Source organism: Siphateles boraxobius, unplaced genomic scaffold, assembly GCF_051911475.1.
Source record: "Siphateles boraxobius isolate OS27281-9 unplaced genomic scaffold, OSU_SipBor_1 26, whole genome shotgun sequence".
Lineage (NCBI taxonomy): Eukaryota > Metazoa > Chordata > Actinopteri > Cypriniformes > Leuciscidae > Siphateles > Siphateles boraxobius.
In genome coordinates, this window is record NW_027508876.1 from 13,109,867 (window position 1) to 13,134,464 (window position 24,598).

Below are 24,598 nucleotides of genomic sequence, written 5' to 3' on the forward strand. Positions count from 1 at the left end.
CGAGTTCCTCCATGAGGGAAGCGAGGGTTGCTGCAGTACCCATTGGACCCATCCCAGAACCGTTCCAGAATCAATGCCCTTTACCCCTTACATACGGAATTCAAGTGCGGCAGGCTTTTTTTAAGTAATCATATTAAGTATTTTGGGTAACGTCACACAAGCATCCTTACACCACGCGCCATGTTTCTCAGCACTCTGCACAACCAAAGCCACTGGAACATATGAGCAACAACATTTACTGTTTTTATTCAAAAAAGACATAAAAACCCTTATCACAATGAAGCATTGGTAGAAAATCCACATCAGAAAAATATGCAAGGGCTCCACCTCATAGTAAATAACATTTGTTCTTTTTTGTAATATTCTTTCAGCTCCTTGAAACCAGTTTCATATATAAACTGCAGTCTTTGAGGGTCCACCGCATATTTGTGTGTGTATATATATATATTTTTATTTATTTATATATATTTTTAAAAAATCCAAGCAAAGAAAAGAGACTGGAAAATCCTCAGGGATTTTGTCTCCTTTTAATATAGTGTGTTTAGATATCAGAGGCCTTGTCTCTGTTGATAAAGAGAGTCTCTTGGCAAAAGGGGTTAACCAGAACCACACCGCTGTCGCTGTAGTCACCATTAGGGGGCAGACACGTCTCCTGATCCTGAAACACAAAGAACAACATTAGCACTTGCTTTCAGGCTAACTAAAAAGCTAATCACTTAAGAGCAGCTGCTACAAAGCTAAATGCAGTTAAGGTGAAAGGAACAGGTATTCTTCTTAGGATCTATGTTCTTAACTTCTTATAGACACAAATGTGCATTTCTATGGTGTAGTGATTGAGCTCTATTGCCATGGAGACGGTGTGTGTGAAATAAATGGGAGGAAATGAAGGAAGAAGCAGGTTAAATTGCACCTGTGGGGAAAGACAACTTATTATGAGGGTCTAGATTCTAAGACGATGTATTTCATCATTCATTCGTATTTGGTCACACATATTGGGAATTCTAATTCAGAGACATCAAAATTAATACATCCATCCAACTATTATCAAATCTATCTATCGATCTATCTATCTAAACTGAGGGACTAATAAAAAATGTAAAGCATAAGGTACAATAGTCAACTAAAAAACACTGATATAGTGGAATACTGAGGACAAAGGAATAAAGGAAGGGAGTGGATGTCTCTGTTGGTTCTTTAAGAGAGGTAAAGGAAGATATGAACACCTGGGTCACCGGCATCCAAAACACGATTCATCATCATCATCATCATCACCATCATCATCACACTCCTGTCAGAAAATGTCAGCAAGCAGGAATGAAAAGGTGGAAAACAAGAAGCATGGAGAGGTTGAAATGGAAAATGTCAATGAAGGGGTTATGGAAAATGTCAATGAAGGGGTTATGGAAACAATCTGACAAAAGGTTCAGGGAAAAAAACTACCATAAACGTGAGTTTTTTAAATGAGAAATCTGGTCACTGGACACAGGTGGCAATATGTAAAGTGAATGGAAATCATGTTAAAACACTCTCAGTTACCATTAAGTGAGTTTTTCAAGCACACATTGTCTTGATTGCAATGATTACTATTCATTTCATTTAAAAAAAAAAAAGTCATGAGTGCTGTCAAGCGATTCAAATTTGTAATCTAATTAATTGCATGATGTGCCAATTAATCCAATTAATCGCACATAAAATCTGCCTGAGAAATTACCCCCGAAAAGTATGTATTGTGCTAAATGAGAAAAGCATCAAAAAGACATCACAAAAAGTAGCTTTAACAAATGAAATATTTTATTTGATTCAACAAAGCAGTTTGGTTAACAACCAACCTACCAGTAGGTGGCGTTAACTGTCTAAATAAGTAAGTAATTGAGTCATTCATTCATTCATTCGATTTGTTCAAACGGCTGATTCATTCAGGAATTAAGTAAACGGTTCTCTTTATGAATGGGCCATTGAATCATTGCTTCACCCGATTGATTCGCTAAAAATGCGGAATCGTTGAAAAACGAAACACCGCTGTATGATGTTGGGAGATGCACAACAGTTCTCCTCTAGCTTTACAGGTAGTATTTTCTTAAGCAAAATTGAAAACTGTTGTATAAAATCAAAATCATTTGCACTCCAGCTATTGGGAACAAAAACAGCACTTGTGTGATATTGTTTTTAACTATATTATATCATATGATATAAATATGAGACAAAAACTCATACTGGGGCATTTTGCCCTGATATCTTGAATATAAGAGGTATTGCCACATTCTATAGGCTACATCATGCAGTAAGTTGTTGCACAGTTTCATGTTGATCACCAATCAACTCTATGAAATGTAAGATGGCCTACATGGGTCTGAGTTCCATAACTAATTAGTTAAATTAACGTGTTAGATCGATAGCACCTAAGTCATTCGTGCCAATCAGCCAGATATATTATTCATAGAGTAAATGATATTAACAGCAAAACATTTTCTGTTCATAAAAGCATAAAGTTAAATTAAAGGTTAATTGCTGTAAATGGCAAAAACCATATGCTTAAAACATTCTTCAATTTTTGTTGGCCTTCTCTGCACTTTTAAAGGGATAGTATAGTGAAATGAAGGGTAGTGAAGTAGTGTAGTGAAGCCAAATGATGGAGAAAAAAGAGAGGGGGAACAGGATCATGAAATGTTGCGAGCGGGAATTGAACCCAAATCAACCACACGAGCACCACAGCTCAGTATGTCAGAGCACATGTATTAACCGCTAGACATGTAAGAAACATTCTGGGGCTTACTTAGAGCCCTAGGAACTCACCCAATTAGTTGTGCTGCATTCCAGTTCACCTGCTTATATACAATGCACTAAAGTATGTACTCTGTGAAAAAAGTACATACTTTTGAGTGTGTAGCAGAAGAGCAGTTAAGATTTGGGATATGCTTCCACATCATAATTGCATCTTTGAGGTCAGTACGAAATGGAAATTTACTTCTATATTCCGCATATAATTGGTCTTATTGTGAACGATTCACAATGAAAACTAAAAAAATTGACCCTTGTAATTTTAACTTAAAATATCATAATGTGATCTTCCAGTTGCACAACGACTTCTCTACGGTTGCTTGTGCCAGTTAAGTTCTTTTTTTCACTGGTACATCACAATACGGAAGAGAAGATCTGTTGCTACTTCCGTTACATAACAGCTTTAAACGCAAAAAGCAGCGGCAGTCAGTACCTCAGTCTCTAGTGATTGTATCTCGCGTGGGAGCTCCACAGCATGGCGGGTGAAGTAATCCATGGTGATGGCGTCATTCCAGTAGCTCAAGTTGTTCTCCTGAGTAGATGACTTCTTCTTTTTCCTCATACAGCATACGGTAAGTAGCACGGCTGAAGAGAAGAAGACATGAATTAAAAGATTAAAATTCAAAATCTAACTCTATTTTAGCTTTAAGACCACTTCTGAATTTTGTATGATGCGTTTCAGAAAAGTTGTAAGCATAATATACCAAGCCACAAATGGAATATTATGTTATCCTGCTTCTTTGGAAAAGTTCCTGTCAAAAATTATGACAGAAAGCTCAAGTTTTCAAAGCTGGAGGAAGTGTGATATTGGTTACTCACAGCATGAGGAGACAGGCACGCTAATGGCAAGAACCAACCACACAATGTCCATTTTGTCCAGGCAGATGGTGTACTTTTTGTGAGGAGGACCCAACGCAGGGCCTGACTGGTTTCCAGACCCCCATGGGCCTTGTGTGGTGGCTGGGACCTGCCTGTTCATGAAGCTCCCGCTAGCTGTGGAGGGTGCCTCTGATGTGTCTGGATCATTCGCTGCAGGCCATGAGGCTCCAGTGCTGTTGATAACGTCTGTGACATTGGTCAGGGAGACAAAAGAATCAATGGTCATGTTGGTGGTTCCATCCCTACCAACTTGGACTTCCACAGAGCTTCCATTCTCTACTCTAGAAGTGGGATTTGATGTGGTAATGTGGTCGGAAGGTGGGGCTAGAGCTGGAGAAGGAGACTGGATGTCAGTTTGTGCTAAAGCCCCTCTCAACGTTTCCAAAGGGAGAGTGGGATTCTCTGTTGAAGACACGTCGCGCAATGTAATGGTGTGATGTGGAGCCGACTTGTCCGCATTCTGTCCTTTGTGGGATTTAAAGAGTGAAAAGAATTGTGATGACTGATGTTGTATAGGATCAATGGGGCCCTCTACTCCCATCTCTCCAGTGTCTTGGGTCACATCACTTTCAGTCCCTGAGAAAAAATAATGACCCGAGCCAGAATTTGTGGTTTGGTTTCCACTGTCCAATGCAGTAGCACTGATCTGATTCCTATGGACCAAACCTGAGGGCTCAAACCGGTTCACTGGCTTTCTACTGATTGTACTCGGCTTATCGGTATTAGTGCTAAAGTTCTGCTCTTGGGTTCTGGGGGTGAAAAACCCAGAGTTTGTTCTTTTGAACATACTTCCAGAGGTCATTTGGGGCGCTTCTGCTTTTGAAAGAGGGATACGAGTTGGTTGCTGATCCCTGGGATCAACTGGATGGACCCCTATTGATGTCTGAACTATGGCAGAAGGTACAGTGGTCTTCGGTGTCTGGAATGGGTCGACAGTAGTGGGTCTACGGATGGCTTCTAGAGAGGCCAGTGCCTGGTTGTGCAGATCCCTAGTGCTGGAACCCTCCTGCCAGCTCAAGGGCCCCGGTGAGAGGGTGGAGAGGGTTCTTGTCCTTGTTGTTGACATGGAGACAAGATCCCAAAGGGTTTGGCTGGGTTGAAGCTCTTCTGCAGAGCACACCACCCCAACTGGCACAAACAGAACCAGTAGAACACCTGAGAAAGGAAAACAGACAGTGAGAGGAATTTAGACAAAAATAGTTTATGCAAATATCAAATCTCACTGCACCAAGTAAACATTTAGTTCAAGCTTTATTAGTCCACAATGACGTTCTTACAGGGCCATTCAGAGATGAGTCAAGGAACAGTTTTGAACAGTCTGAATGCTGTTATGGTTAATAAGTGTCTTAATGACATCACCACAAATGGGTCAACAAATGGGACCCTGCATTATGGTTCAAAATGGTGTTTTATGTTGCCACTTCATACTTAAAAACATGACACCTGATGATCAGAGTAAGGACATTGTTTCATCTGCATGCTATTTTAGTTGCTATAGAAACCAAGATTCAGCTCTTAGAAGATGGAAGGCAGTGAGAGATGAGAGAACAACATCACAAACAATATCAAGAAGACATCTGAGTCTGAGTCAGTTCAACACCAGCTACTGAGCAATCGTCATTGTTGACGTCATTGTTGACCTGTAGGTGTTCAAAATGTGACATTCTTTATAAGATATGCGTTTCATGCTATACACAAAGAACCCTTCTAAGATTCTGTTTTTATTCAATAATCAGAACAAAGCTTGACCCGACCAAAGCATGATGTAAAGGAAAATTACATCATGACACCACTGATTGGCTAATTGCAACACAAAAACAAACAAAGTCCCAAACCCTTCACTACTGACTATCATGAATAACAAACTTCATTGGAACAAACTTCTTTTCTAAACCAGCTGTGAAGAAGAGAGATAAACAGACAGTTTTTCTTTCAAGTGCTAATGCTAATTCATAATTACCATATCAAACACGAGCATGCCCATGCTAGAAACCGACATGGCTGTGCTGACAACATGACCGTGCTGATTTCAAAGTTCACAACCACAGTACATTAGAATTGAAGGTATTTGCCATGTCCTTTTTTGTTTTGGAATCAAAATGTATTACATCTCCCATTCAGCCATTCCAATCCAGCGCAGCATTAATAAAACATCACCCTGTAAATAAAACATGAAACACTGCTTATTTCACAACAAAGTGGCGCGTTTAGATCAGGCACAAGCTCTCAAGCACGCTCCCCTCTGCACACATCCCAGAGCGTTTAACAAGCCGTGGATCTTAAGGTTCACACAGCCACTGAAATCATCTGATCATGAGCTCCCTGGTCCCATGTAAACACACCGCTGTCCTATTAACCAAGTCATGTTTTCTAATTTATAATTTAAAAAAATGTAAAAGTTTGGAAATGGCTTTCAAGTCTGTTAGCATAAAAAAATCAGTGATTACTCAGTTTGGACTGAGTTTTTATCTTGGTATTTTGATGGCTTGTCTGTTCCCTCTGGATTGTGTTCTGTTGATATGAATGATGTGTTATATCAAAGATTATCAAATGAGAAAATCAGAAGCCAACAAAGTCCGAGATCACATCATTAAAGACAAAATATAAGCATTCTAGCATGCTAATCTAGTCTGTACTAGCATGCTAATCTGCTGGACAACCAAAACAATCTTTGTTGTATTAATTTCCTGTTATCGCTGTAAAACTGCTTTGAAACAATCTGTATTGTAAAAAGCGCTATTTAAATGAAGGTGACTTGACTTGTCTTGATTTAATCTTACTATTTCTGCTATATGGAATAGTATGCATATACAGTACAGGATAATATATAATAGCATACTATGCATGACGTGTCCAACATTCCACACTTTTCCACACCAGGGGCCTCATTTATAAAACTGTGCGTAGGATCCTTACTAAAAGTGTACGTTCGCCAGAAAGCTAAAAATGGCGTACGCAAAAAAAAAATATTCATACTTATAAAATCGTGCGTACGCCAGAACCTGCGCAGAATTCACTTTATAAATCCCAGTTAGCGGAAGATTGTGCGCACATGCGTCTCCTCCCGAAACAAACATATATGGAGCTTACAACGCCTAGTTTTACTATGCATATCCTCATCTGCATATCATTTGCATATGATTATTCATCCACGTGATAACATGTTTAACGGTACAAGACATTAGGAAAATATGAAATGCGGCTGTGCTGTCACATTAGTTACATCAATAAAAACTAGTAGCCTATCCTTGACTTGTTTTTGAATAAATAAATCAAATAGTATAGAATACATTTCGGAGAAAGTTTTTCTTAATCTTTTCCACTGGCCAAAGAGTATTTTTAATTGATTATGTTTTTAATGGAAACAGATAGACCTTGTTGTGCATTATTTGCACGAAACCATTTTCTCAGACAATCTGCTATTATCATGATAAGCAATTATCCCTGTAGTTAGAACATTAAAACACACCATGCCAGAGGAAAAGTGTTCGAAAGCATTGCATCCACAACAAATATTTCTATTTATTGAATATAAAATTTTTTCTAACTTCTCTGTAATGATTTCATGTAATTTAAGTGTTTAACTACATTAATCAGAATGGCATATTTAATCTAAATCTTTACAACAGAAGTAAAACAAAGTTTAAATCATTGTTTTATTTATTTAAACTGTTATTGTGAACATGAACTGTATTTATGATTAGGACTTATAATGAAGATTTACGGTTTTAGATGCGTTATGCTATGCGTCAGTTTCACTAAACAGCCAAATGCGCTCGCTGGCGCGGACATTTAAGAAGGGATGGATGTTTGCTTCATGTGATAGGCTTGGTTTGTGAAATTATATTTGTATTATCTTTCTGTATATGTATAATTTTCTTTAGATTTTCTGTCTAAAAGTGACCAAAAAGACATTTAACTCCAGCTCACCATCGGTGTCGCCAAAACACATACTCTTCTAAAAGAGTGCGTACGCACGGTCTAGAGCATCCTTACGGTGCGCACTTATTTACGCCAAGTTTATTTTTTATAAATACCGATATGTGCATGGAAAAATGCGTATGCATATTTCTATGCCTATTTTGTGCGTACGCAACGTTTATACATCAGGCCCCAGATCTTTTGGTTAATTAAGTACATCATCCAGGTATTTGAAGTATTTTTCTTTTTGGAACTTTTAGTGTGAACACACTATTCACACTTTATACTACAAAATGGCATAGAGTACCTTTACTGTTTCTAGCTGCCACATGGGGAAAGCATACTAGCATATATACTAGGATGTACAGAAAATTATGGAATTGTGTAGAGTTTGTGTCCATTCAAAAGAAATGAGTATCTTTAAAAGATTTGGTACTACTAAGGTGATCTTTGAAAAATCCAAAGCTTGAGCACAATCCCAGAAGCAGCGTAACAGATTGTGAGATTGCCACTTTATCAATAGTCAGATTATCAATCGTCATTTTGTGTGATTGAAATCGTCATCACCATCAGTGAACAGACTGTGGGTGGTCTGTCTGAGTCTCAGATTAGGAGTATGATTGTTTAATTGAGATGTTGTTCCAGAAACAACAAATAATGATCCAGGAACATGCAATTTAACAAATCACGTTAATCTATGAGTGACATACTGTTTGTGTGTGGTAGTACATGTGAATGAATGGAAGTTATAAAGAAGGCAAGATATTACTATTTTTTGCTTTTAAAAACACTGGCATTATCAAGGTTATCTCCCATCCATCAATGAATGACTCACTCTCTAGTGACATTTATGCTCACACACACTCTTACACTTCTCGGACTCACAGTGTAATAGTGAGGGGGAGGCAGAGGAGGACAGCACATAATACAATCATAGCACTGGGTGAAAACACACACTGGATACTTTGCAAGATGAGCACTGGACCATAAGAGGCATGTGGGTGTTAAATCAACTACCGGCACTTCTAATGCCCCGGTGCTTGATTTTTATTAAAGCTATACCAGAATTTTTTTTTTTTTAAATGTTTTTCTTATGTTCACTAAGGTTGCCTTTATTTAATGAAAAATGCAGTAATATTGTGAAATATTATAACAATGTAAAATAACTAGTTTCTATTTTAATACATTTTAAAATGTAATTTATCTCTTTGACGGCAAAGTTTAATTTTCAGCATCATTACTCCAGTCTTTCGTGTCACATGATCCTTCAGAAATCATTATCTGATTGTCACGATCGCAGTGAATAAGGTCCACAGAAGAAGAGCAAACAAACTCAGATAATCCACAGGTAACGAAACAGCGTGTGATACACAAACAAATAACAGACAATCAAGGCAGAGAAACAAGGAACTTAAATACACAATGATAATGAACTAAAAGACAGGTGTGATGATCAGATGAATTGCCATAGTAACTAACGATGGTGGGAAACATGAACAAAGACAACAGGAAATAATGAGAAGCAAACTAAAAGTCCATTATAATTAAACTAAACGAGCAAATGACTATATACCTGACACTACCTGATTTGGTTCTCAAAAAACATTTCTTATTACCAATGTTAGTTGCTTAATATTTTTGTGGAAACTGTGATGCATTTCAGATCACCCAGCAAGATAATTAAAAGCAGTATTCATTTCTTTAGAAAATGTACTGACACCAAATTTTGAATGGTAGATATATTTTATTTTACCCTTGTCTCTGACTTTCCATCTTAAAATATGAATTATTCCATGTAAAATATAATAATCTGAACCAAGACTCAAATAATCATACACCATTTAATTTTTGTATTGTTAAAAACTGAAATTAGCCTTAACAAGTCAAATGAGCATAGACTAGAAAGGAGTACCCATTCACAGAATTAAGGTGTGTGTGTGTGTGTGCATGTATTAATCAATGTCACATACAGCATATGTGTGTGTGTACATGCAATGTCATGTTCAGAGATGTGTAATTAGCCAGAGCAGCAGCACTATGTTGATAGAGTAAATGTCTAACCAGGTCTTTCACACAGAAACAGGAGAGGTGTCAGCAATGAAAGCAAATTGAAAAACCAAAATGATGGAAAGTCCAGCAAAAACATTCATTATGAAACAGAGTGAATGGTGCTGTAAAGAGAGGAGAGGTGTGAATCAAAAGAGAGCGACAAGACACTAGTACTCCACAAAACGGCTGAGAACCCGAATAAAACGTAGAATATAAGGGAAAAGGCATATGCAAAAGTTCTTTGTTATTGTTCAGTAGATAAATTAGTTTGAAAAGCTAGAGCTTGCACATGGAATGATTAACCTTGCAATAATTGCTTCCTCTGTTTCTGTGCTAAAAAATGACTTTCATTACAAAATTACATGCGCTGCCATCTGCTGATTTAAAATACAACATTCACAGATGTATGGGTGCTGGAGTCTTTCTCTGACATAGAACTATATCACAGTTTTTGTTTAAGGTCTTTTATATTTTGGAACTTTCTTAGAAATAAAGAAGATTTATGAAAATGTTGTTTCTCCAGAAGACATTTTGAAAAATGTTCACACTGTTTTTTCTCATACAAGAAAAGAGTGCCATAAAAGTCGATTATCAATTCAAGTCATAGTACCATAAAAGTCGATTATCATTCAAGTCATTATTTACTGAAAATATATACATATTCAAGTTTTGTAAGTTGTGCAGCATGTGCCAAATTTTTCAGAACTTCAGCAGAGCATAACATTTTTAGCAGATAACATCTTAAATCCCATATGGACATATGGACCAATTTCTTGTCATTTCAACAGGTTGACAGCCCATGGTATATTTTTGAACGATCTTTAAAACATGTTTTGTACTCCCAAAAATTTTTTAAACTGTGATTCTGATACTGGTTTAACCCTAAGTGCCGGGTCAAAAGCCAGCTAGGTATTAGTATGCATTGCTCCAGCAGCCTTGAACCACAATCTTGATGATAATTTCCATCTGATATGCTACAAGTGCATGTGAGCAAGGTCATGGAAAGGGGGAAATTAACGGAAATTAAAAGTCTTTGGAATGTTTATGTAGCCTGTGACATTCCTAAAGTCATACATATAGCTATGACATAAATAAATCACATGAAAGAACCATCCTGCCCACTGTGATCCTTGAACTGTCTGCAAGTCTCTCACATTAGAGCTGCAGATACTGAGATCTCAAACGGCCTCGACAGATTGTATGGGTTTACAGCTTATCTTACCATCCATCATTCAATATTACACACTAACCTCACCTTCGGAGACAACGAGCCAAGATGGCATCTGCAGTATGAGGCTGAACAGTGTTGACTGACACAACGGTCCACTTGGATCCGAAAGACACGGGTCGTGTTCGATTATTAGTGGCCTTGGGTTTCAGGTAATTTAAAATAAATGTGCATTTTCCGAATGGACGAGAAAAGACCCAAATTATTTTAAACTATGTCGGCCATTTAATAAAATGAAATAATATTTAATTATTTAGATACTTACCGTGAATATTACGACAAAAGTTATAGGACGTATGAGGTTAGTGATGAGTGTAAGGATACCCACATGTCACGATTCAAAACATATCAGGATACTTAACTCATGATACGATATTATTGCGATACTCCAAAACAAGATAAAAGGTTAACAAAAAATGTACTGTTGATTAAAATGCTAAATTTGATATTACATTGTGGGTGTAAAAGAATAGGCTTTGACTTGTGCAGGTAACCCAATGCACAGGACAATGGTGACCAGAATAAAAATATTCATGATTCTGAAGCTGAAAACAGAATTATACGCTTGCACTCTTTCACTGAATAAATATATTTAAAATAATGTAGGCCGCTATTTACTGGTAACATAAGACATTTGGTATTATCAGGACCCACAAATATTCCCCCATTGCATTATTATACAATATATTTAACATTATATATTAATGTAGTTGGGCCTACTGACACTAAAACTCAGAAAAATATGACTTTTTCTCATACAGCAATTTTTATTTTAGGTGAACTATACACAATACATATTGTCACTAGTATCAACGATAAATATTGTTGCATTTTGTATTGCGATATATTGTGACACTATATATTGTTACACCCCTAGATGAGTGACATTTCAGCACTTCAGCGCGTACTTGCACATTCGTGTTAAAGCTACAATATGTAAGATTTTTGTTATAAAATATCCACAAATCACTTGCACAGTGTGATATATTTCCTCCAGTTGTGTACTTACAATATCCCAAAAGTTCCCAAAGATTTTGAATTTCCAAAAAAATTCAAATTTTAAATAATGGCTTGTCCATGTTCAGTTGTTGCCTGTCAATGACGTAATATCCGCGTTATCCCTGGTTTCTGCTCGTAATGCCATAGTAACCATGGCGACAGTTGTGGACAACTGCATTACGTCTAGCGGCACGCTCACGCTGTTGTGGTTTCGTTCAAACATTATGGACCATGAGAAGAAGACTTTGGGACAAAAGGAGAACTAAAACGAGGACCGATATCAGCGCGGCTTTTTCGAGATGCCGAGAGCTCCACGTCCGTGACAAAATTGGACTTGACAGAGACGCCACTCTTGCATGTACTTTATTAGACAGGTGAGCAAAAGTACATACAACTAATCAATGTTATATAGCTCAACATGATGAAATGTTAGAATATGATCAGTATGATATTCTAATGTTGATTAGCTTACCGCTAGTCTCATACAGACAAACTAACACATAGAATAACATTAGAACTTTCAACACACTCAAATGCAGTTTAGTGTGATAGTGTAATAAACTGACCTGTGTGAGTATTAATTCAGCACTTGCGGGTAGTTTGGTAAAAGGTTAGCGACCCATAGCGGCGAAAAGAATTACATACTGTAGATTTAAGTGCATTTTTGAGAAACTCATTTAGAAAAGGAACAAATGTTTGTAACCTGGCTTAAGCTTACCAAGGCTTTAAGCCTTGTGATGCTCTATAGTACACAGAGAATAAGGAAAATCTGCATGTGCGGCAGAAGCTTTAAATGATTTCTAGTTCACGATTGCACTCAAGAACTATTCCAATCTAAGGAACATCCGAAAATAGGACACAATCGCACACATCAGCATTAATGCTTTGCTAGGTGCACACATGCAGCGGACGGCAACATGTCCACTCTACATGATGAGCACCCAGTGGAAAATTGAACAAGCTTCCCTGTAGCGAGAACCACACTGGTTCACAGTGATAAACTAGGTGCAGGGAAAAGGCCTATTCTAGGTGTTTAGCCAAAGCATTGATAAACACAGTGCTTTGCAGAGACACTCAATAACTAGCAAGTCTGGCGGTTTCCCAAAAGAACAGATGTAAACACTGTTCTTTTGGTAATGAACCTTTATATCCTCCCATGACCCCCTCGTTCTTTTATAAATGGTGTTTAATCTCTGTCACATTAATTGGTCTGGGAAACCAGCTGAAATTAATATTCCTGAGCAGTTTATGCCTTTAACTGTGAGATAAAAGTCTAACAAGTTACAGAATATGATGCAGAAACCTTCTGAGACACGTTTACACCTGGTGTTAACATCTGTATCTGGGTAGAGTAGTAACTTTTTTTTCTCTGCACCTTAAATATATAGTACAACAAAATGCAGTTTTAAAATAGGCCTACCCCGTAAAAAATGGGCTCGTAAGATTTGTTTTTTAACTGATCAAAAGTAACAGTAAAAAAATTTTTTTTACAAAGGATTTCTATTTAAAATAAATGTTCTTTTGAATTTTGCATTCATCAAAGAATCGTGAACATTTTTAAATCACGGTTTCCACAAAAAAGTAATATATATATTTTGAATGTATTTTTGATAAAACAAATGCACCCTTGATGAACAAAATAAGAGAACATAATGAGACACTTATTAAAATAAATAAATCTTAACAACCCCAATCTTTTGAATGGTATTTTTCCATTTTTTGTTTTAAAAAATATTTTTAATTAATAAATACCACAATGTATATCAATATCAATAAAATTTATTTGTGAGAGGTTGCTATCACAAAAATGTTACATCCTGAACGAACCGTGCCTTGCCAAATTAACTGATATTTTAAAGGGGTGGTCAAATGCCCTTTTCACAAGATGTAAAATAAATCTCTGATGAAGTTTTAGCTCACAATACCCCACAGATATTTTTATAGAGCATGTTAAAGTTGTCACTTTTTGAGGTTGAGCAAAAACGCCTCGTTTTGTTTCTGTGTCTGCTAACAGAGTGAGATGCTAAATAAAATCTCTCTTTGACAGTCGCACAAAGGATTATTTTAAGCTATAAATGTGAACAAAACCAAAACAATTGATCCAACCAACAAATACAATTCCACTGGTGTCTCTTTAGGAGTTGGCAGTCTTTTAAAGTTAGGGATAGTTACCCCAGAGGATTGTGGGTCGCTTTGGGCACTTCCTGTGTTGAGGGAGGGGAAGGGTGGTGCAGATGTGAGCTCATAGATAAGGAGGGAACCATAACACCCTCTTATAATGGCTTCCTGTTTTTGAATTAAGTTGCGTTGGTCCTCTGCAATGCCTCTGAACTTTCGGATGTTTATCCAATCAGGAGGGCGGACGAACGAGATGCTTTGGGCAACGAAATAATCAATTTGTTTACCGAATATATCAAGTCTGTAATTTAAAGGGGCACTAACAGTTTACTTTGGCTGCACAGGAAGTAAACATTTTAAACAGGAAATTCCTAACACATAAGTAATGTCACTAGGCTATTCCTGCTCAAAATAGTTGTAACAATGAAATAATGGCCAGGCAGTGAAACGTTGCTTTGGGACTTTTGAAGGAGCATTCCTTTTGTATTCCAATTTAGGATGTTATTTGGCAAAAGCTATTTTATTCAAATAGCCCCACAATACCATCTGCACTTCAGGGAGAACAGCAATCACGCCATAACCGTATGAGAAAGCCATCAGCTAAATTTAGTTTACTTTAAACAAATGGTGCCATCCCTACAGATGAGCATACAGATGAACATATAGACATGGAAGACAAAAAGAATTGACAGTGAGACAAAGATTGCGCTTGTTATCAGTAGGGTACAACGGGGCTAAAGGCACACCCTAAGAAAAACCTACTTTCATAGTGTATTATTGAAGAAAAAACATATGTTTGTATTGACCATTTATGGGGCAACAGATTTTGTGTGAAAAAAATATATCATAAAGTGGTTTATTTTGTTAAAAAATCGTATAAATGTATGCGGTGGTGAGACTGGATTTTTACCATACACACGGGGTAAAAGGCTCACCAGCATGGGGCAAAAGGCACACATTATTTATTCAAAGACATTATTAAAAAAAATTTTTTAGCTAAAGTATATGTTAATACTTGTTCAAAATAATCAATTTAGGAAAGTTTGCACTATTTTATGTTTATTTTGATAAATAAAATAATTCATTTTTGTTCAATAAATATACTGTCATTAAAATGTTAATGTAAAAATATATTTAAAAAATACAGAAAATGATTTTAAAAAGTCAAGCTTCTGAAAGCATTGAATGAGATCCCATAATAATTATTATAGATTTACAGTAGTAACATTGAATCATATTTTATTATATGATATGATTAATATCATATTTATTAATATGACGGTTTCATTATAAATATGGTGATTAGGGCTGTGTATCACTAACAATGTCTATATCACCAACAATGTCACGATACGATACGCATCACAATACTAAAGCCACGATACGATACATATCACGATATGGATCAATTTGGAATTTAAATTTCTTTTGAACATAGTTTAGTAACAGTAATATCTTTATTGAATAAACAGTGTTATAACAGTTGTGATAACTGAAAAACTATTTAGTTTTTGTCATTAAAAAACAATGAGAGTTAAATTAAATAAGTGTTGGAATGTGCACCAAACACATTCATTGCTTTACATTATGTTGAAATCATTTTAAACAAATAAATACAATAGAATAAAGATAGCCTAAGCCTACCAATAAAGAGAAAAGTTTTTGAATAGGTCTAGCACTAGTATTCAGAAATACTACAGAAACTTAAAGTAATTAAATGTAAAATAACATAGGGTAGTATTTTAGTCCTGACTAAATTAAATACATCAACTATAAATTAAGATTCCTTATAATTAAAGCTATCTTTTGTTGTTTTGACAACAAATTAATGACAGACACATATGCCTGCAGTCACTTTAAGAGCTAGTGCACGGATCCTGTTTTCATTATACTGTCACATGCATTTTATGCTTATCTAAGACATAACCGACTGTGTTGGATACTCACCAAGACCGAAATTTTTGACATCATTTTGCTTGTTTTTGTCTGTAAACGCGATATAATCCGTGAAAAAGAACTTTTGTTACCCACAGGCTGTTTGTAAGGCGGCTTTACTCTATGTAAGCATGCAGAGAAAACCATCTCTCAGAGAGCGTGCGAGTATTGAATAGTTTAAAATCACTTGAATGTTTAGCGTGGTAAGACTTAAAAAGACGAGCGAATGGTAAACTTAAGTGACAATGTAATGCTCGCCCGAATATGCAAGTGAATATTCCGTCATGTCCCAACTCCTAAAAGCAAGAGTGTAGTATCGCCGCCTTCAGCGCGTTTGACGCTTGCCTTGAGCAAGCCATTTTGAGAGACAAAGAGACAGAAGACGCGGCACAGCAGAACACTAATGTTTCAGTTGCTGTATCGATACGCACATCGTAAGGAGTTTATGACGATGTATCGTCGGATCGATATTCTGAGCACAGCCCTAATGGTGATTATCTCTGAGGTGGACACCCAACTTAATATATGATATTTACCATGTGAATATGTCCATATCATGTCATATAACCATGTCATGTCAACAACTGGAAAAGTCAGCCAGATATGTATTATCATGTTAATTATTGTGCCTTCTGCCCCGAAAGAAGGGACGCCATTTACCCCAAATACCATACTTTTACATATTCCGTTATTGAAAAACTGTTGCTTTAATTACCTTAAACATCATTAAGAAGACCTTTGTCTCAAAATATCTTCAATAATTCTAGCCATTCTCATTTGCTACTTAAATCTGCAACATTTTTAAAAACATCAAATATTAGATCAATTAGCGCAGAATCAACTTTGCGCTCCTCCCGCGATCGCGTCAAGGATCAGACAAATTTCGACTTGCATCTTGAAAAGTGGATGTTTTGGAAAGTCCTGCATGCCATCTAGTGGTTTAGAGGAAAATAAAATCGAAAGCGCCTTTTACCCTGTGGAGCCTTTAACCCTGTTGTACCCTACTATTTAATTTTAACACTAAGGGCGCTTTCACACTAGCACTTTTGGTGCGCACCCGGGTTTGAATGACGTCAGAGTTCAGTTCGTTTGGATGACGTGAACGCTGTCTTCCAAACTTGGGTGCGCACCCGCAAACAGTACTCAAGTCCGTTTAAAAAGGGTGGTCTGGGGAACGGTTCATGTGAACTCCAGTACGGTTCGCTGCTGATATGAAAGCAATCGAACCAAACCGCGGAAGTGAACCGCTATTGATGACGTATAATATATAATGTGGTCGACAGGACAGGTATGCTCAGGTTCACATGCGGGTTCGGATGCAAATAATATAATGTGAACACAGTTCATCGGGGGCAGGGGGAGGGGGGAGCAATCGACCTCGGGTTCGGAACAGGCAATCGAACCAAGTGTAAAAGCGCCCTAACTATGACTCATGAACTGTACACGTTATATAACTACTAGCACATTTTGTGGCCAAAAGCAAGTAGACGTCCCCTTCTAATTAGCAGGTTTGGCAAAGCCCTTTCAATTTCTGCAGCAAGTTGCATTGGTAAGAACTGCCAATTTCATGCATGTTGAACTTAACTGTAATGTGTATATGAGGTTAAAGTCTGGTAACTAAAACTGGATGATTAAACCCCACAAAAGCTGATCTTTAAACTATCATCACCACCATGCCCTCAAGCAAAGCTCTTGACCCAAGGCCTCACCAAAAGGACTGTCCTTGTAATTTAGTGCAAAAGAGTAGCAAGAGTCAATTGCCTTTACGATATTTTGGGGTAGTAGCTGAGCTAATCATAAAACAAAATTAGAAAGAATGTTTAAACTTACAAAATATTATCAACCTACAATAACCAATGAAAGCATAGTATACTAGTCCGTTTAAACCAGACGATTACATTACTTTAAATGAGTCCACCCCGCAAGAATACTGTTATAAACATGAACCTCGCCTGAAAGGCAAAGGGGGAGGTGGTGCTGTAATTTATAGCAATATTTTCAAAACCACTAAAAAATCTAGTTTTAAATATACTTCTTTTGAAGTGTTGGTGCTTAATGTAAAAATATATAATGTAAACGATAAATCAAGTTTGAGAATTCTGCTGGCAACTGTATACAGGCCACCAGGGCACCATAAAGATTTTATCAAAGAATTTGCTGACTTTCTATCAGAATTAGTATAGACTGCAGATAAAGTCCTAATTGCTGGTGATTTTAATATACATGTAGATAATGGAAAAGATGCAATGGGATTGACATTTAAAGACATTCTTAACTCTATTGGAGTTAGACAACACGTGTCAGGACCTACTCATTGTCGTAATCATACTCTAGATCTAATATTATCACATGGAATCAATGTTGATGCTGTTGAAATTCTGCAGAAGAGCGACGACATATGGAAGTATGACCATATTAGCCCGGTTCTGTCAACACTGCATTGGCTCCCTATTAAACATCGTATACATTTTAAAATATTGCTGATTACTTACAAAGCACTAAATGGTTTAGCTCCCCAGTACTTGAGCGAGCTCTTAACGCATTATAGTCCTTCACGTCTATTGCGATTTCAAAGTTCTGGCCAGTTGATAATACCTAGAATATCTAAATCGACTGCTGGCGGTAGATCCTTTTCCTATTTAGCACCAAAACTTTGGAACAATCTTCCTAACATTGTCCGGGAAGCAGACACAGTCTGTCAGTTCAAAGCTAGACTAAAAACACATCTCTTTGACCTAGCATTCACATAACACTCTATAGACTTCTATAATTCAATATTAGGCTGCATAGATAGGTCAGCCGGAACTGGGAACACTTCCCTTAAATCCTGATGTACTCGTTACATCATAAGAAGAATGGTATCTACGCTAATTTTAGTGTCTTTGTTTATCCCGAGGTTTTCCCGCAGCCTGCCGGATCCAGGCCGTTTCCAGATCTGACGAAGGACTTTCGCCTGGACCTGATGACAATGCAGTGCTGAAGTGCCAACTAGCCTCTCCCTATGGAGGATCCCTATACCACTCTACAGATAAAGCGTTGTGGAATTTTTCGGTTCGCTTACCTACCCAAAGTGATAACATAAAATAAAATTCTGCATCAAAATTTATAGACAAGACAAGTAGTTTGTTTAGGCATGGTTTGTAAGGAATTACAAACCTGCGCACATATATTCAAACGCACATAACTATAGAATCAATTCTTAATGCGCATGTGAACGCCATCAGCGTCTATCACAGGTTCACGTTTAAAGTCTGTTTAGAGAGAACGGTGTCGTCTAAGCGGCCCCTCATTTAGTAACAAATGATCATTTAGACGGAAGTGAATCAATCAAAACTAACTTTAGCTGGAAAAAACATTTTTCAAGAACCACTATAAAACTAAACCAATCTCTGTTACCTTAAATTATGTTTATCTCTGTAAAGCTGCTTTGAAACAATCTACATTGTTAAAAGCGCTATATAAATGAGGATGACTTGACTTCTAGGCATTTGTAAGTAACATTTATTACTTTAGAAATAAGCTTCAATATGGACAAGTTGACAGCATAAATATTGTATACTTTAAAACTATATACTGTAATATATATATATATATACACTCTCTCTCTCTATATATATATACACACACATATATATATACACACATATATATATATATATATATATATATATATATATATATATATATATATATATATTATACACATACACGCACAACGTTCTGTCAAGAAACTCTAGATTGCACAGGGTCCTTAACTCCTTGCAATCACATCATTCTCTACAGGGAACAGCTGATTGGTTCATGGCGTATTAGTAGCCAATGAGCTCGCTGCTCAACCTTCAAATACTTGGTCAGCATTTTCTATAGCACTGCAGCACGCTTTCAGAAACCCTCCACCTTCCCCAGCTCCACCTGTATAGATCTGCTACGGGTAATTAATGTATGCTATATTGTACAGCAGCAGCATATCTTACATACTGTACATAAAGCACGCACACACACACACATAAACACACACACACGCACACACCTCATCTGTTTTAATTTTTTCTTTGATGGCAGAGTTGAATTTTCTGCAGCCATTGCTCCAGTCTTCATTTTTGATCAATTTAATAAAAAACTTTTAACAAAAGTGTGCATCTATTTTTAGTTACGATATAGTATATAATGTATACATATTAAGTGATGGAATCCTTCCAAACGAGTTGAATACTAATAGAGCATGTCAAATTAGGTAATTATAATAATTAGGTAAACATGCTCATGTTTTAGATGCTGCAGATACATTTACTGTATAATGTACATTTTGGTGTCTGTGCAGATGTACAATTACTAAACAGTTCACATATATGGAGATTTCAAAGCCACCTGCAGAGCACCAGAACCACTGTGGTCTTCACTGAGTGTCCCTACATTCTCAGATCACACAGCGCTCAGAAAAACTCTGAATTTAAATAGAAAAATGTCCTGAATCGCTCCAAGCGCTGAAAACACTTTTTCCCTTGACAAACTCTATTGAGATCACTTTGAACGAATGGCTAAAACTTTTTTATTGATATCAGACCTTTTGTTAACACTCATGTTGAATTTTTGTGAGCATGGAGTCTAACAGAATTTTCTGTGATGAAATCTCTTTTTAAAGTTGTTCTACAAAGAGAAAAGTCTTCTCTGTCCGACCTCATGTTCCTGATACATTTCACACGTTCGCTTTGGATCTCAGCCAGACTGATATCAAGCGCGTGTCACCAATACTAATATTCTGCAAGTGTTCTGAGTCAAGAGCCAAAATAACAGACCAAGATAACATAGACGGGATGTGCTGATGGAATTTTAAAATGGTTTAATTACCATGATTTTTTTCTGCTGACAGATCCACGGAAATGATAAAGACCACACTCATTTATACTGTTAAAAAAATTAAGTAATACAAATATAAGTATATACAAGTTATACACCAATGGCAGACTAGCCAAAATATACCCAGACAGAGGCAACACTTGCAATAGATGTGGACAGTACTCAGCCAATCATACTTAAAAAAAATGACACTTTTGAGAAAACCTTTAATATATTAGTCACTCCAAACCCTTCAACAGCTTAGTTTGAAATTCCTTTTAAGCCTAATTTGGCCTCATACATACATACAAGAGGTTGTTGCTTTCACCACACTATTGGCCAGGCTTATTCTCTTTAAGTGGAAACATGCATCCCCTGCTTCATATGGATAAAATAAATTAACTTGTGTTTAAAGCTGGAGCAAATCAGTTTCTCTTCAAAAGGATTCTCTTAAAACCTTCCATAAAACATGTTAGCCTTTGTTAAATTATATTGATATTAATAATCTGTCACTTGAAAATCCAGAAGAGGATTAACTTTTTTTTCTCTCTCAGACATTTATTGAATTATTTAACTATTATACTTCCAGTATATTATTATATTAAAATTATTGTTGTTATGTTTATTTGCACTCGTATGTGTTGGGTGGTTGTCCTGGGATGCTAGGGGTGGAGGAAATGTGGGGTGGGGAGTGAGGGAAAAATACTGAACTGTGGTTTATATATATAATATATAAATATAAATATAAGGATATAAATATAAGGTGTGGTATCTGCACAAAATGTCAATAAATATATTCTGAAATTAATTCTAGATTTATAAGTGTATCATATGATGATTTCACATACAGTAGTTGTTGGAACATTAGGGTCCTTTATCAACTGTATGAAGGAACAGAGTTTTTAAAAACACTATAATTGGCTTATCAGTATTAAAAAGCTTAATTAACGTGAGACTTACTCAGCAGCTGGTGGGGCAGGACCTGCAGGCTTCTCTTCATGGTATCATGTGGTCCGGCTCCTCCTCCACAGTGCTCATGGTTCTCTGCAGGACAAAGGATAGACAGGAATTAATCATAATCTGATTATCATGCCAGTGCATTCCTGAACTTTTAATGAACTTAAAGAACATAATGAACTTTGCTATCATTAAAAAGGGTTGTAATTATTACATGTGAGGCAACCAGCCCAAAAGAGCAGCATTAGCTCAACCAATAATGTGATGACATTATCAACCATTATTAATGTGATGACGGATCTGTTTGTCCAACCAATGTGTCACAGTGTGGTGCAGGCAGAAGGAGATGAGGAGTCTAAAGTTCGAATGCAAACATTTACTTAAAATAATATAATACAAACAGGTACAGACAGGCAGAAGTTTCACAGACACTTAGTACAACGGAGAACGGACAAAGACTGACTGAACAGAATGGAACTAAATACAAAAACAGATGAACATAGATTGACAGAACACAGGTGAAACAGATGATGATGATGGTTAACTAAACACAGGTGATACAGATGAACTGATAATGATGATGACACGTGACATGAAGACAGGTAGACAAGTCCAGTGAAACCAAACTAAACAGAATACATATGTAAAATTACAAGGAGGGAGGGGAACGAAGAGCAGGTGAGGGTAGACAGAAGGCAGGAGGGACCAGGGCGGAGCAGGCTGTGCAGGCGGCCAGGACGGAGACGACGGAAGGAGGAGCCATGGTGGAGGCAGGGCTGACGACTCCAGGGGGCTGACTGACCGGGGCGGAGCAGGTGGGAGAGGAGACCAGGGTGGAGCCAGAGAGCCTAGGCGACTCTGAGGATTCGGCAGGACATGGCGGCGCCGCTGGCTCTGGTGACTGAGGTGCAGGCGGGGACACAGAAGGGCAATGTGGGGACAGAGGAGTGAGGACCAAGGAGGAACAGAAGGGAGTGAGGAGTCCAACGGAGCCGGGGGGACGAAGGGACGAGGCGTAGCCAGAGGAGTCCAGTCCAGAGGTGTGGGTAGGTCAACGAGCGACCAAGGTGGATCCGGAGGGACGAGGGAGCCTGGTGTAACTGATGAACTGATGGGCCATGGTGGAGCTGAGGGAGGTAGGAGCCAAGGTGGAGATGATGGATTGACAGGCCGAGGTAGAGTCCTACCGTCTCAGTGGGACCAGACTTTGGAAGGAGCGGTTTCGGCGGGACGAGACTCTGGAAGGGTGGTCTCGGCGGGACGAGACTCTGGATGGGCGGTTTCGGTGGGACGAGACTCTGGAAGGGCGGTCTCGGTAGGACGAGACTCTGGAAGGGCGGTCTCGGCAGGGTGAGACTCTGGACGGGCGGTCTCGGCAGGACGAGACTCTGGAAGGGCGGTCTAGGCAGGACGAGCCTCTGGATGGGTGGTCTCGGTGGGACGAGACTCTGGAAGGGCGGGCGGTCTCAGTGGAACGAGACCCTGGAACAGGGATAGGAATAGCTATCGGCGTGGTGGCGGCCATCTTGGCTGAATACGAGGGCATTACGTGAAAAGGCCTTGTGTCTGGCTGTGTTCCTGATCGAGGCCTGACACTCTCCAGACACCGGAGGACTGTCTCATTCTAGTTCAGTCCGGTGGTGTCAGGGAGGTCAAAGGGGTTGTTGAACATGGCACCGATCAGGAACAAGGTGCTCAGGCTCTCATTGTCGAGGGTGCTGGTGACGGCAAAGTAGAAAAAGTCCTTGGAAAAGGACAAAAAGTTTTGGCTCTCCTGAGCCATTGCGATAATTCTTGCCCTATCGTCCATTTTGGGCGGTCCGTTCTTCTGTCACAGTGTGGTGCAGGCAGAAGGAGATGGGGAGTCCAAAGTTCCAATGCAAACATTTACTTACAATAATATAATACAAACAGGTACAGACAGGCAGAAGGTTCACAGATACTTAGTACAACGGAGAACGGAGAAAGACTGACTGAACAGAAGGGAACTAAATACAAACACAGATGAACATAGATTGACAGAACACAGATGAAACAGATGATGATGATGATGATGATGATGATGGTTAACTAAACATAGGTGATACAGATGAACTGATAATGATGATGCCACGTGACATGAAGACAGGCAGAAGACAAGTCCAATGAAACCAAACAGTATACAATATACACTAAACAGAATACAATTGTGACACAATGAAAGACAAAAGAGTATAAATGGTTTAGCTCTGAAAATAATAACTTGCACAAGCTGAAATGTATTTGACCTGTCATTAAAATTCCAGAGTTATTCCCCAGTGTTCAGGCATTTGACATGAGCCGACACTTTCAGTCTCAGGAAACTGTCACAGTGCTAAATGCAAATGGACACGGACACATTTTCTCTCAAGAGATAAGCGTCTATGAATGTGTGTGTGTGTGTGCTTTTGTGTGTGTGTGATTGTCAAGGTGTCAAAATTGTCACTCTCTCATCTTGTCCTTGGGGTACTGCGAATGAACCTCATCCCACCGCACAAGACATTGAGTCGATAAAGTATCTGAAATGAGATTTGAGCCCCCTTGGGTGATAGGAAGTCTGAATCACATGCTAATCTAAACGTCTCGCCAACACAACCACATTGACCATGATACAGCGCATCATTGATCCCTTTTCATAATCTTTTCATTAAGAGCTGTCTGTCTTTCATAAGCATTGGATCAAATCGAGCCTTTCTCAAGTAGACACCAAACCACATCTGAATAGCTCTTGATCAATGCTATTTAACCAGACAGCACTGATTTTGAAGGCTACAATTCTAAGTAAATCTAAATTTATATCACAAAATAATCTCATACAACACTTCTGCCAAATACAAGGCTCAAATAGATTCACAGGATTTTGAAAGAAAGCTAAAATGT

The 24,598-nt window shown here is 37.9% G+C and overlaps 1 protein-coding gene across 2 annotated transcripts in view; it reads right to left on the minus strand.

The window, feature by feature from the left end:
- Positions 1 to 418: 418 nt before the first annotated feature.
- tmem108 (transmembrane protein 108) overlaps positions 419 to 24,598 on the minus strand; it is a 65,589-nt gene continuing 41,409 nt past the window's right edge. For both annotated transcript variants that reach the window (XM_077244334.1, XM_077244333.1), the window contains exons 2-5: positions 21,704 to 21,787; positions 3,598 to 4,812; positions 3,212 to 3,363; positions 419 to 658 (exon numbers count right to left, since the gene is read on the minus strand). In XM_077244334.1, the coding sequence (XP_077100449.1) occupies positions 542 to 658; positions 3,212 to 3,363; positions 3,598 to 4,812; positions 21,704 to 21,743 (1,524 nt within the window). In that variant the 5' untranslated portion in view covers positions 21,744 to 21,787 and the 3' untranslated portion in view covers positions 419 to 541. The remainder of the gene's footprint in view (positions 659 to 3,211; positions 3,364 to 3,597; positions 4,813 to 21,703; positions 21,788 to 24,598) is intronic.